This window comes from Balaenoptera ricei, chromosome 11 (assembly GCF_028023285.1).
Source record: "Balaenoptera ricei isolate mBalRic1 chromosome 11, mBalRic1.hap2, whole genome shotgun sequence".
Classification (NCBI taxonomy): domain Eukaryota; kingdom Metazoa; phylum Chordata; class Mammalia; order Artiodactyla; family Balaenopteridae; genus Balaenoptera; species Balaenoptera ricei.
Genome location: NC_082649.1, coordinates 590,044 through 603,760, shown reverse-complemented (window position 1 = coordinate 603,760; position 13,717 = coordinate 590,044). Strand labels below are relative to the sequence as shown.

Sequence of the window (13,717 nt, the reverse complement as noted above, 5' to 3'; positions counted from 1 at the left end):
GTGTGGGACTGAAGCCCCAATTTCCACATTCCTCAAAAGAAGAAGTAGGGGTTCAGTCAGCTGTTTTCCAAGTCGAGTATTTACAATGAAGCAACGTCTCTGGTCTTGGCGTTCTCACTCTTGGATGGAGGAGTGGCGGATGGGCCTGTGGAAATCCTCGGGGCTGCTGACGTGCTCGGGTATGTCGTAGCCTCTCAGGAAATGTCCACTGTTTTGCTGAGCAAAATAATACAGCTGTCTGGCTAGCAGAGGTTCGACCTTTAGTGAAAGATTGAAAAAAGATGTTACGGAGGGCTTGCCTGGTGGCGCAGTGGTTGAGAATCTGCCTGCCAATGCAGGGGACACGGGTTCGAGCCCTGGTCTGGGAAGATCCCACATGCCGCGGAGCGACTAGGCCTGTGAGCCACAACTACTGAGCCTGCGCGTCTGGAGCCTGTGCTCCGCAACAAGAGAGGCCACGATAGTGAGAGGCCCGTGCACCGCGATGAAGAGGGGTCCCCCCTTGCCGCAACTAGAGGAAGCCCTCGCACAGAAACGAAGACCCAACACAGCCATAAATAAATAAAAAAAAAATAAAAATAAAAATTTAAAAAACTTATTAAAAAAAAAAAAAAAAGATGTTACTGAGCTCTTTTTTCTAACATCCTGCAATAACCCTCCATATCTAAGTATACAGTCAAGTCTAAAGTTAGGTGCTATGACTCATCAAAACACGTCATACTGGGAGCCTTCTGGAGAACTGATTTTTTGTGAGTCCTTACATACACCAACCTATAAACAGAATATACTTAATTCTGGGTTTCAGTTGAAGGAAAAGGTAAAGATGGTACTTGTAAACCAACTGCTGCTTGAAATTTACGTTAAACTAGGACTGAATGAAGCAAATCGGATAAAATGACCAAGTTAAAGGTAAATTTAAGGTAATCGGGTAATTTAGGCCAATGGATTTATTTTTCCACATCTGCAGTTTGACAGGGATGAGGGGCTCAGTGATTTACTATTCATGGATGACCTGGTAACCTGTATATTTCTAAACCAAAGATAAAAGAAAGAAAAAAAGAAAGAAGCAAAACCAAACAACAGCAAAACTGCTACTGTGGAAAAAGAGAAGTTACCAACTGACCCAAGATTCCTCTAGTTTGGTTATTAGTGTGGACCACATTCACCAGAAAGTATCCAACATTCAGCTTTTCCTGAATTTGCAGCATCTAAGAGATCCAAATGCTTTCAGCCAATCGATTGTGCTATTCAAGTGAGCCTTTATGTTATTTGACGTAAAATGACTTAAGCATAACTCATTTGAGGTAACTGAAGTAAATTAAATCCATAATAAAAGGAGCAGGACTTCTGGGTGCACACGCGTCCATCCTCCATCAACTCGGGCTCATGGTCCCAGCTGGGGCTGCGTCCTCACCAACCCAGGCCGGTGTGTCCAAGCCCTGAGACTCAGACGCAGGGACTCACCACTGCCTTCAGAGATGTTACTCACCAGGACCGAGACTATTTAGTCCTTTGACAGTTGTTAACAAGAATCAGTTATTATATCGATAAATCTATTGATCACTGGAGAGAATCCATGAGAAAACTCTAAAGTTTATGGGGACTATATTTCTGTTTATTGGTTGGTTGTTTTTTGATTTTATAATCAAGAAGCAGGGGGTGTGTGTTTAAGATTAGATAGTGTTTTATTTCAGATTTCAGTAAGGAACATTGTTAGATGTACCACAGTGTTCATTGCAGCTCTATTTACAATAGCCAAGACATGGAAGCAACCTAAGTGTCCATCACCAGATGAATGGATAAGGAAGATGTGGCACATATATACAATGGAATATTACTCAGCCATAAAAAGAAATGAAATTGAGTTATTTGTAGTGAGGTGGAAGGACCTAGAGTCTGTCATACAGAGGGAAGTAAGTCAGAAAGAGGAAAACAAATACCGTATGCTAACGCATATATATGGAATCTAAAATAAAAATGGTGCTGATGAACCTAAGGGCAGGACAGGAATAAAGATGCAGACGTAGAGAATGGACTTGAGCACACGGGGAGGGGGAAGGGTAAGCTGGGACGAAGTGAGAGAGTGGCATGGACATATATACACTACCAAATGTAAAATAGATAGCTAGTGGGAAGCAGCCTCATAGCACAGGGAGATCAGCTCGGTGCTTTGAGACCACCTAGAGGGGTGGGATAGGGAGGGTGGGAGGGAGACGCAAGAGGGAGGGGATATGGGGATATATGTATACGTATAGCTGATTCACTTTGTTATACAGCAGAAACTAACACACCATTGTAAAGCAATTATACTCCAATAAAGATGTTTAAAAAAAATAAAATCTGACTTGAATTCTGTTATTATTTGATGTAACTTTTTATCTGTTGCTGCTCATTACCTGGGCCCATTAATAACCCTCGCAGGTATGTAGCAATACAGAGTCTTCAAATTTCAAATTCAAAAATCTTAAGTATTCAAAATTCTGTTTTCTGTGGCAAATTAACGCTACATGTTATCTATCTAACCCTTTCTCTTTCCTTTTCTGTGAAAGATATTTACTTTGCACAGGTGAATGCATCTTAAGCTCTGCTGGAGAACATGACTGTGGTCTGAGCTACTTGAAGTCCTTGCGAGATTTCACGCCTCCAAATAGCACATGGCCCTTGGTTTCCAAAAATTAAATAGTTTCTAAAAATCCAGAGATAAAAGAGGATTTGGGGGGACATTTGGAGGGGGCCTACAAAATACTCAAGTCAGTGGACAGCTTCCCATTTGGAAAAAGCTTCCCATTCAAGTGAAGATCAGCTGGATGGCATTTTAAAAGCAATATTAAACGTGAAGAATTTTAAAGGGCAACTTTTAGCATCATCCCTTTAAAACCCTATCAACTGGAAATATGACGATTTCCTTGAAAAATAAAAAAGACGGGACGGGTGCCACCCAGGGCTGGAGGTCACCCCCAGCGGCGATGAGCAGATGTCCAGGGCTGGGAGGCACATGGCCCTTGGGCTGCACCCCTGCACCACTCCCTGGACACCTTCCCTCCCTCCATCCCCCCTGCCCAGGTCCCCGGACACTTATTTCTCATCTGAACTGCTCTAACTGGGGCCCTGCCCCTGACGAAGGTCAGGGAAACTCAAACACCCGAAGGGGACTGGACACTCACGTGAGCAGTAATGAGCTTCCGTTGCCTCTGGGGATCTGGAAACTCTTCCCCGAAGCACAGCGTCACCTGGAACCTTGGCAGAGGCCGGCCGTGGTGAGCAAAGGCTTGGAGCTCTGCAGAGACGGCGAGAGAAACCGCTCAGAAGGCCGAGCGCGGACGCAGGCTGGGGAGGGAGCCACGCCGACGTGGAGGCCAGAGCAGGCGTGAGAGTGGGAGCAGCGCAGGGGCGCACACGCGTGTTCACGCGGCTCTCCCGAGGCCCCGCCTCCACTTCAAGGGGGCCGCGCCCTAAGAGGGGCAACCTTGCTCTGCAGCCTTGGACCCACAGGAGGCGAAGGCAGCAGGAAGGGGTGAAGGAGGAAGAAAAGGAAATGGAGCCAAAAGAATCACTCACACAAGGAGAAATCTGCTTTTAAAATCAGACTTTTCTGACTTGACCCAGGATGACTTAAGACCCTCATCTCAGAGCTGCTGAGCCCTGCAACCCGCGGTCCACGTGACTCGGGCACCGCAGAATCTGGGAGGCGGAGCCCATCAGGGGCGGCCAGTGGCTTTGAGGTCGGGGGTGGGGGGGGGGGCGGCGCTGGAGGAAGCGCCGGGCCCACCTTTGTGGACGCGTGTCCCGAAGGCGCCTGCGTTCACCCAGACGGGACGCCGTCCCCGCCCACCCTCCGGCCTCCCTCCGGCTGTCCTGCTTGTCGGCTAGGGTCAAAGGTCAGGTCCCCAGAAGCCGCGCGCTTCCGCGGGCGCCAGCCCGGCTGCAGAGCTGCGGCTGCCGCCTTGTCGGACGTGAGCCGCTGCGCGGCGGGGTTGTCCCCAGCAGCCTGCGGGTCCTGGATGGGTGGATGTCAAAGATTTCCACTGTTCTCTTCAACCGAAGAAAAGTTTCTAGCTCACTCACTGGACCATTTGACTTCCTGCTTTTTTTCTTCCAGAATTCAAATCAAACCTAACCGACTTCGGCAGAACGTGTGCAAAGCCTCCACAGTGCGAGGTGGGAGGCGACACCCACGCCGGCCGCGTTGGCACAGTTCTCTGAAAAAGTCTGCCGAGATGCCTGGTAGCTCGAGAATGTTCGCGGGAATCCGCGACTGTGGGGCTGGTCTGCACAGCTGCAGCTTTTAAGTTCACAGTTTCCTCCTTGAACCTCAGTAAACACTTCAAGATAAGAGGTTGCACTGGGCACAGAGCACAGCCCTGGGTCACAGAGGAAGGAGCCAAACCAAAGCAGCTCTTGGTCGCAGACAAACATGGGCGAGCGCACCGCCCCAGGAGGCGGACCGTCAGCGTCCCGCCTGCCAGAGAAGCAGGCCCCTTCCCTGGATGAAGCCCCCGGCCCAGCCTATCTTCTGCATCCAAGACCCGGGGCCTCGGAGGAGATCCAAAGCCAGGGCTCTTTCAGACCCCAGAGGTGCGGCCCTCGGCCCCTCCTTGGAGCCGCCCTCGGTCCACACGCTGGGCCCCAGGATGGACAGAACAGTCCGCTCGGGGGCAGCTTGCGGCTTGGGTCGGGGGGGCCACCTGGAGACCAGAGCCTCAGCTCTCCCTCTTCCTCCCGTTTCGCCTCTGGGGGAGTGTGAGTCATCCAGGGACATGTTTGGGGCAACAAAAGAGCATTTGGAGGAGCCCAAGCAAATGTGGGCCACTTGAACCCCAAAGGCTGAGCGAGTGTCTTTGGCGGTAGAGCACACAGGTGCTTTGTGCTTCACGTGAATTGAATCAAGAAGCAGCTTCAGGGCAAGGAGAGGCCCGTGAAAGCCCAAAGACACAGGGTGTTTCTGAGGAGGCGCTTGTACAAGAAGAGTTAAGAATGAGGTCGAGGAAGGACGGGCAGTAGCCAGCAGGGAGAACCGCTTCTCCGTCCAGAAGCAGCATTGTGAATGGGGACAGCTAAGTGGAAACTCTGGACTACCTTCCACCAGAAGGTGGCCGAAGGCCTCACAAAAGCCGGCCCAGGGCTGATTTAATTGTCATGAAATCAAAACTAGGAAAACAAAACCTGCTGGTTCTGGAAAATGTGATTTGAAACCTAGAAACAGCTCAAAGCTGTCTCATAATTTCCGCTCTGCAAAATCAGTTCTACACACTCGGCCGTGGTCCCACCTGCTGGAAAGCATCTGCTCAGAGTTGATACATCTCACAACCACGGACACTCACAATATACTTATAACCTTACGATTTTTCTAGGAACCTTAAAAGAGCTGAAACATCAACAGATATGCTTGCTGAGAACACACTTGCCAGTAAAATATGAACCTTATTAGCTGGTGAGTATTGGATGAATCCCAGCATTTCAAGACCTCAGCCTGAACCACAGCCCCCGACAACCTTCCCTTCTCCACAACCCTCTGCTGATGGGGTGGCAGGTGGACCAACAGGAGACCTGCTCTGGGATCGTGCCCAGCGGGCTCAGGGGTTCACAGAAGGAAGACCTGCTGGGAGTGGCCTTTGACCCCTGTGGCAGGCGTGCCGTCGCCAGCTCCGCCCTCCCCAAGCCTCACAGGTAGGGCCCATTCCGACAGACACACGCCACCTCACCTGATAAGAACTGCTGCGTGTCAAAGAGCTTGCAGGCCTGGTCTCTCTCCAGCTTGTTGGGCCGGTCGCTGCACAGCGCCAGGGGCCCATCCCAGTAGACCCTGCTTTGGCACAGCCTCTTGGCGTAAAGCCCGTCGGGGGCCATCCAGAGGACCACGCCCCTTTCCAGGTGGCTCAGCAGCTTCTCGATGTTCTTCCTCTGGCCGTTGTCCTCCGGGTAGGGAAAGAGGACCTGGTCCAGGCTGCTGGCGTCGTAGGTGTGGGCGTGGGAGAGCCGGCAGCCTTCGGGACTGGATGTGGTCAGCTCTTTCACCAGGACTTCCCGGTAATACAGGCAGATGTGGAGCCGGCAGTCTGCAAACACAGACCCGTCGGGGTCAGTGCTAAGGAGCCAAGGTGCTGGTACCCACCAGGATGCCAAATGACTGCCCAGAGCAAAGTGTCCTTGGTGGGACGCTCGTAAGAAGGGGCCTGGGGGACGGACGTTGCAAGGCCTTACGTCCCTCCTGGAGACTCACCCCATGGTGGAGAAGTTCTGTACGAGTCTGCGTAATGTCCTCTAGCTCAGCATTTTCCAAATGCATGGGACATGGATTTGTGGGGGGAGAGCACAATAGTGGTGACGACAACACTTAGGTCTAATACGGTGAGTCATGTGCCACCGAACAAAAGTTCATTTTAAACACAGCGATCAGTTTTGATTTTGGAAGAAGTAAACCCTAAGTTTAAATAATTTCTAGTAGCAAAAAGAGTACAACGGTGTTTCAGAGAAAAAAGCAAATATGTCCACATATCCAAAACTACCCTAAAATATCAATATGATACCAGTTACAGAAAAAAAATTATACACGTCCAAGCACGCACTGAAGTTTTGGGAAGGATAAGCCTCGACAGTGGTGATCTCTGGGTGGTGGGACTATGACGTTTCTATTTTCCATTTTTTGCTTTTCTGATTTTTAAATTATTTTTCCACTGTGTACGTACTACTTGTATAATAAAATTACCTCGTGAGGGAAACGTCCCAAGCGTAAAGTCTGCTGAGACCCACTTCGCTTTGTGTTTGAGTTTGAGGCTGGCTCTAGAACTGTGCTTCTCAAACACTAAACAAGATGAACTCATTTTTGAAACTTTGCTGATTTTAGAACCTTCTTTAAAATGCGACCCATGGGCTGAAAGGACCAAGCCAGGTTTGCCAAGGGCCACTGACCTGAAGTGCCAAAGGGCTTCCTGAGAGGCAACAGCTCCCACGGTAACTGCGGGGTTCAAACGTGAGCGGGTGGCAGTCCTCTGATAAACGGGCAAGGCTGGTAGTTAGTCTGTACTGTGCACACCCAGAGAAACCCACAAAAGCCTCTCCTCCCTCAAGGGCAGGTTCTGAGACTCAGACAGCCCACATCACTGCCTCTCTGTGACTCTGCCGCCGTGAGCCCCGAGGAGTGGGTGTCGGCCACGCGGGGTTTCGTTTCACTGAGCGTCATCAGAAGTCACGAGGTCACAGGGATATAAATAGCTGTTTATTTCCTACTCTTCAGGCACCCACACAAGACTTAACGTGCTCAAGAAAAGGGTTTGAAAGTTCCTAAAAACAAACAGGCCTTTCTGCTCAGAAACCTCTCCTCCCTCCACTGTCCAGGAGCATCTAAGAAGAAAGGCAGCAAGCTTCCTTCAGAATCTCAGAACCAAAAGGAGCCCGACAGTGGGCCAGCTCCCCTGGGTGCAAGGAAGGGCCCCCAGCTCTCCTCTCCTGAAACCTTGAGAATTCAGCTTATGTTTTCTGTCGCTGATTTTCAAAGAGGCCAGGGGGCAAGGTGAGAATTCGGAAGCTTAAGCTATCCATTTTTAATATATGCAAATCTCATTTTAAAACAATCAAAACATTATCTAAAAAATAAATATACATACACTACACGTGTTCAGTAAACCTCGAGGTGTCTTCCTTAAAACAGGCGAGACTGCTGAGGTATGGGGACTCCTCTAGAGAAGAGACTCGAAAAGCCAGATCTGATGTGTATGTGTTTGCAAGACATGTCATGTTCAGAGGAGAGCAAGATGCTCCTCACTTAGGCACCAAACGTGACGAGGAGAAAGAACCCAGAACTCGCGTCCCGGGAAGCCGATGGGGCCAACCGTTTGCCTGCGGCTAAGCCCGCAAGGATGATGAGCTTTCCCAAACGAGCAGCCCCTGCGCTGTTGCAAGAAGCTCCCTGCGTCACGGGGGTGCTGGCTGAAGAGGGGCCCTTGGTAAACGGAACTGGAGTGTCTGCACATTCCTGGACAGTCAGACGCCAGTGCAGAGCTTAGAAGGACTCAGTTCAGACCAGCCTGCAGAAGCGGATCAGGGTCGGAAGCTGGCCTCTCGGTGCTGACTTTGCTGACCTCGTCCCCGCAGCTGGCAGTCAGAGGGGTCCACCCGCTCCAGGCCCCGGCGGTGCTCACCAGCCCCACGAATCCACCCAAAGGTGAGGGGACCCTCACAGACGCCGCCTCCGGGGAGCCCCACTCACCTGAGAGGGCCAAGGCTTCGGCAGACCTTATGCTTGGCTCTATGGGGATCCCGGGGGCCTGGGACTCGGGCGGGGCACAAGCATAAAAGGTTCCTGTCACCTGGCAACCTGCATTTGCAAATAAAAATCAGATGCGGCCTAAACAGAGTCCATCCGAGGCAGAGGGGGAGGAGGCGGCTCCCTGAGGGGGGCCCGCCGGCCCCCGGGGTGCAGGGGAGGGCCTGGGCCCTCGAGAGGCAAGGAGGCTGAGGTCCAGTGGGGAAAACCAAGGCTGAAGGAGGGAGGAGCCTTTTCAGAGCTGGAGGGAAATTGGAGTCGCCCTCTGTCATTTTCTTCCTCCCTCCCTTCTTTCCTTCCTTCCTTCCGTTTTTTGTTAGTTATCACCTCCAGCGCCTCACATCATTACCTGTGTGTGTGTGCGCGCACGTGCTCGTGCGCTGAGAACATTTCAGACCTCCTTTCCTAGCAGCTTTCAACACAGCAGAGCATAGCTAACTGTGCCCGCCAGGCTGGAGCCCCAGAACTTATTTATCTCCTGACTGGAAGTCTGTGCCCTTTGACCAACAGTCCTCCGTCACTGATACGCAGGGTAACTGAGGCTCAGAGAGACAGCGTGATTCACCCCTGTTCACACAGCAAGTTCGCGGCAGAGCTGTGAGCCCAGGTCTCTCTACGTGAGATCTGACGCCCAGGAGCCGGATCGAAACCCTGCACGTGGCTTTGTCCCCATTCCCTTCGTCGCTGCTTCTGGAATCAGGAGGGGCTGAGCCATGTCCCTGGCTGGCACAGCTGCCGTGTGTTGTGTTAAACGTCAGCAGAGAAAGAGTATGTGGTAGAACCTCGTTGTGCTGGCGTGTCACTTAATGTCACTTATGCTTCAAGATATGTCCACCAGTCTATCCTCTCACAGCTCTAGGCATTGCCTCTTCACCAGGGTCACTAGTTCGGCAGAGCTCATGCCCCGGACCCGGGTCTGAATTCCAGATACCCGTCCAACGTCAGCTGATTCCCCCACTACAGTACGGAAAACAAACCTTCACTGCAAATCACTCTTGAGAAGCTAATAAAACCAAATTCTCAGCTTTTTTGTAAACATGCCACTCAATACGAATCTTAAATAATGGCATACGTCTTCAATCCCACAAGCCAAGAGTGACCCGGACCTGGCTGGAAAAAGGAGAAGATACTCCTAGAACACACGAAACCATCTGCGTGTTGACTGGTCTCAGGATTTCTGTTTAAATAACAGCTCAAAAGTCCTGAAAGCCCGTGCTTTGCTGCACGAACGTACTGTGTGAAATCTAATCTGCACTTAGCAAATCAGCGCTTTCGCTGAGAGATCTCATCCTGACGTCTGGGGAAGGCCTCCGGGGGACCACGTCTAAGCTAGTCCAGCACCAGCCGGGCACCTTTTGTGGAGACCTTTTATGTTTTCTTCACAGTATTTACTCATCCCCTTCTTACTATCACCTCTAATCCCAGCAACAACTGCCGTGGGCACACCACTGCTTGAGAGAAATCCACCAGCGCAATGATCTCCTGGTGTCCCCGTGGAGGGGTGCCTGGGCTCAGCTGCGGGACGCTGACTTCACAGAAGTGTAGACGGAGACAGTCGGCATTAAGGGACAGTCTAGTCTTCTCTGGGAAGACTGACAAAACCGACTACTTTTTGCCCAAGATTAAAAATAAACTTTAAGATTATTCAGGAAGGAAGAAACACGTTCACTTATTAAGTAGCTAATGTAAAACATATAGCCAACCAATCTGAAACCTGACATCCGCGTCCTGCGTGGCCGGGCTCTGGAGCTAGGGGATCTGGAGTTGAACCCAGCCCCTCACTCTCACCGAGTAGCTTTGGGCACGTTGCTTACATTCCGTGAGCGAATCCCTATACAAAACAGGGCAGTTTTCGGGTGCCTGGCCAGACCCCTGCAATGCTTAAAGAAGGCTCCACGAGGCAGCCCCGAGCCTGGGCCCCGGCACACAGCAGAGCAGGCGTCAGTGAAGCCTGGGTGTCCTCCTCTGGGGACCTCTTCCCTCCTTCACTGCACGTGCGGCCTTTCCTAGCGGCTCGGGGGAGGCGAGAGCCGTGGGACGGCACAGGGGACAGACCAGGCGGGACCAGGCCCTCTGGCCACAGGAACTGCCCCAGCGCCCTCCTTACCGTTTTCACAGGCTGGGCCTTGCCAGTGGTGGCTGCGAGGCCCGAAGGTCACAGGACACTGATACGGGGTCTCCGGGTGGGGCTGATCAGGGACGAACTCTCTCCAGCCTCGGTCGTGGGGCGGAATCATGTAGGTGTGAGCCTGCTGGAGGGACCAGAGGGGAGCTGGGGGGAGAGCGACCAGCCCGGGGACGGCCTCGGGGAGCCCCCAGACTCCTCGGGAGCTCTCTTATCTTCCTAAGAGGCTTGGTGGAAACCCGCCATGAAGAACCAAAAGGCACAATGGAGACAGTGTTGTAAAGTGATGATTTATGTGAGGCTTCATCATATGGGTAAACCTGGCACCAAAGTACCGCAGGGAAATGTGCCTTCCTTTACCAGCAAAGTGAATGAAACAGAGCTGTGATTCACATCAGAAGCGTCTGTAGGGATCAGCTGCCCTGCGGTTTCACATGATAAAGCCCTGCTCCCAAAACCTTAGACTCTAAGGTCGGTTTCCCAGATTTCAGAGTCTAACCGACAAGGCAGACACCCCCACCCTCCCCTCCCTAACTCCAAACCAGCAACACCAGGTAGAAACTGAGACGTTCATCCGATGGCCCGGGATTTGGTTTGGCAGATTGACAAACAGCAAAAACGGAGTTCTGCTGCTTTGTCTGCAGGTCTTTCCCGTGGTGTGGGGTCTGGCTCAGGTGGCCCCACACAGACCGAGCCTCCCCTTCTCGAAGCCCTGCCCCTCCCATACCTGAGCTGGGAGTGAGGAGTAAGGAGCCGGCATGCTGTAGGGGTGGCTCATGGGCATCTGTGGGTCCTCCAGGGTCAGCTGCTTCGCTCCTGAGTGTTTGGGCAAAAGGGAAATGCACAGTGTTGAAAAAGGGAACTGGAAGGGCTTAGAAAAATACCTGAGAGTTTAATTCCTAGAATGCATAACACAGTACTGACAAGTAAGGCATTTTTCTACAGTTTCCTTGGGCAATTATTTATCCAGGCCATTAAACTGGTTCCTACAAGGTCCAATGTATGGAGCACAGTAGAGAAACAGATGAAGCCCGTGTGTGCTGGGCCTTGTGGCATCGAGGGCTCCGCAGCAAGATGCGCGGCTAGCGAGGTCACCTAGCGGTTTGTTTACATTGCAGATTCCCGGGCTCTCCTCTGACACACAGGTCAGCATCTTGGAAGGTGGGAATCTGAATTTTAACAAGCACCCCAGTTGACCATGGCACACTCTAAACGTTGACACTTCTATCACTATGAATGGTAACAATATGTGGGTCATGAACGCTTCCCTTCTACAAAGTGGCTAATCACGAGAGACTGGTGGATAAGTAAAGCTTCAAACAGCTTTTCCATTTTTGGCTTGGAAATTTGGCCCACATCTTAGTAGAACTACTGGAAAGCACACACACAGGTAGAGACTTGGAGTCTGAGAAATTATTCTACACTAAAACCACGAGAATTTCAGTTTATGACCCAGAGAACTTGGGTAAATCGCCTGCTGGGCTTGAATGGGAGGCTGAGGCAGGCAGGCTATAGAAAGCAGCAAACCGAGAAAGGGGCCCTCACAGTGACACAGAGGCGTTAGAGGGTCAGGCGGCCCGAGCCAGGAAGCCCCACCTTTCTTGGCTCCCTCAGGGACGATCCTGTACACTTTGTAGGGGTCGGAGATGTCCAGCTGGCTCCGCTCCACCAGCTCCTCGAAGTCATTGCTCTTGTTCAGAGCACATCGTAAACGTGTCTTCCAGGTAGGAGGGTCCGGCTTGTCGATGCCTTCCCGAAACTTTCCTTTAAATAGCGCCCAAGCCTGGCGGGAAAGAAGAGGGGAAAAAACTTAAAATACAGGTCTTTCAAAAAAGAATCTGGGAATTGTATTTCTAAAGGAAAGAATGGTGTCAGGGGCTTCAGATTCACACTGTTGCCCAAAATGTGGGACAGAAAGACAGCAGGTGTTCGTAAAAGGCGGCTGAGATTGGAGGACCCCTGGAAGGGCTCCACCCACAGGGCCTGGAGCGAGTTGGCCTGGCAGTAGGGGCAGAGCTCTGGGGTGAGGGGCCACCCACAGAGCACCTCTGGACGTCAGAGGATCTGAGGTATTCTGCAAGCCAGTTCCCTGAGGAAGTCCCCTTCTCCTGCTCTGCCCACTGGTGGTAGGGCTGGGCCCTAATGCGCAGGTCGCTGGGTAAACTGCCCGAGGGGGAAACAGTCAGGACAGGGACACACACACACAGGGCCAGAGAGAAACCCCCAGAGAGACCCTGAGAGGGAGAAAGAGGAAGGGAGAGAAACCAAAGAGGATGGGGACGGGAGAGAGACCCGAGAAAACTTTCCAGAGAGACCTGGAAAGAGGGAGCCGGACAGAGACAGTGAGACATTGGGAGACACACAGATGGAAGGACCAGAGAGGAGAGAGAGCTAGGAGAGTGCAGGCCGGAGAGGGAGAGTGAGAAGAAGCAAAACTATTCAGGGAGAGACGGGAGAGTAGAGACAACAGTGAGGGGCGCAGTCCAGCAGACCCACCGGCGTTCACAGAAGGGGACCCTGAGACACAGACGCGTGTTGATCAAGGGAGGCGAAGAGGGATCCAGAGGTTCACAAAGAGGCTCCGACGGAAGCAGAGGTGCGGCCTTGGACCGCCCCTCTCCCTGGTGGGCGAGCCTCCGGCATCTGCGCGCGCCCCACACGCTCTGACTTGGGACCCGGCCCTCCCTCTGCGAAGTTACTGGAGAAGTCGAAACCTCTCCTTCTCCCGGGGCGTGGGACGCTGGCCAGCCGGAGCTGCCGGGCGCCCGCGCGTCCCTCCCCGCTGAGAACGGCCGGCCTGCCGGGCGCGGACGGGGCCCCGCCGAGCCGGGTCAGGTCGGGAAGCGCGCGGCCCCCGGGCCCTCCCCAGCCCCGCCCCAGGCACCTTGAAGAGGGCGGCGTCCTCCTCGCGGTTGTAGTCTTGCTTGCCCGCGTGCTTCCAGGGGATGCGGAAGATGCTCTTCTCCTCGTTCTCCCACACCAGCCCGGGGTACTTGCCGCTGTCGATCTGGTCGATCAGCCACTGGCGGAGCTTCCCGTTGCCGCAGCTCACGGAGCTCATGCCGAACTCGCCGCCTCGGCTGCCGCCCTCCAGGTTCATGTCCAGCGCGCCGGCACGGTCCCCTCGCACGCCCAAGATCCGCTCCTGCACCCGCTCTGCGCTGCGGGGGAGAGGAGGGCCGCCCTCCGGCAATGACCACGAGGCCCCGGAGTCTCCGAGGCGGCGAGGCGCGCGCTACCGAGTCGGGGGCGCCTCGGGTCCCAAGAGAAGGCACCTCTCAGCCGGCCCGGCTGGTGCCCTGGGCGCGCGCCGTCCTGCCGCCTCCCCG

At 53.0% G+C, this 13,717-nt stretch overlaps 1 protein-coding gene across 2 annotated transcripts; it reads right to left on the bottom strand.

Annotated features, from left to right (window-relative positions):
- IRF4 (interferon regulatory factor 4) lies at nt 1-13,488 on the bottom strand. Of its 2 annotated transcripts, none has more exons than XM_059940621.1 (8): nt 13,273-13,488; nt 11,985-12,171; nt 11,116-11,204; nt 10,371-10,515; nt 8,207-8,314; nt 5,703-6,056; nt 3,165-3,277; nt 1-258 (listed from the first exon to the last, which is right to left on the bottom strand). In XM_059940621.1, the coding sequence occupies exons 1-8, from the start codon at nt 13,486-13,488 to the stop codon at nt 115-117; spliced, it is 1,356 nt and encodes a 451-aa protein (XP_059796604.1). In that variant the 3' UTR covers nt 1-114. The 2 variants fall into 2 exon arrangements, with proteins under 2 accessions (XP_059796604.1, XP_059796605.1); XM_059940622.1 differs by having other exon boundaries at nt 10,371-10,512.
- Between the last annotated feature and the right edge of the window lie 229 nt (nt 13,489-13,717).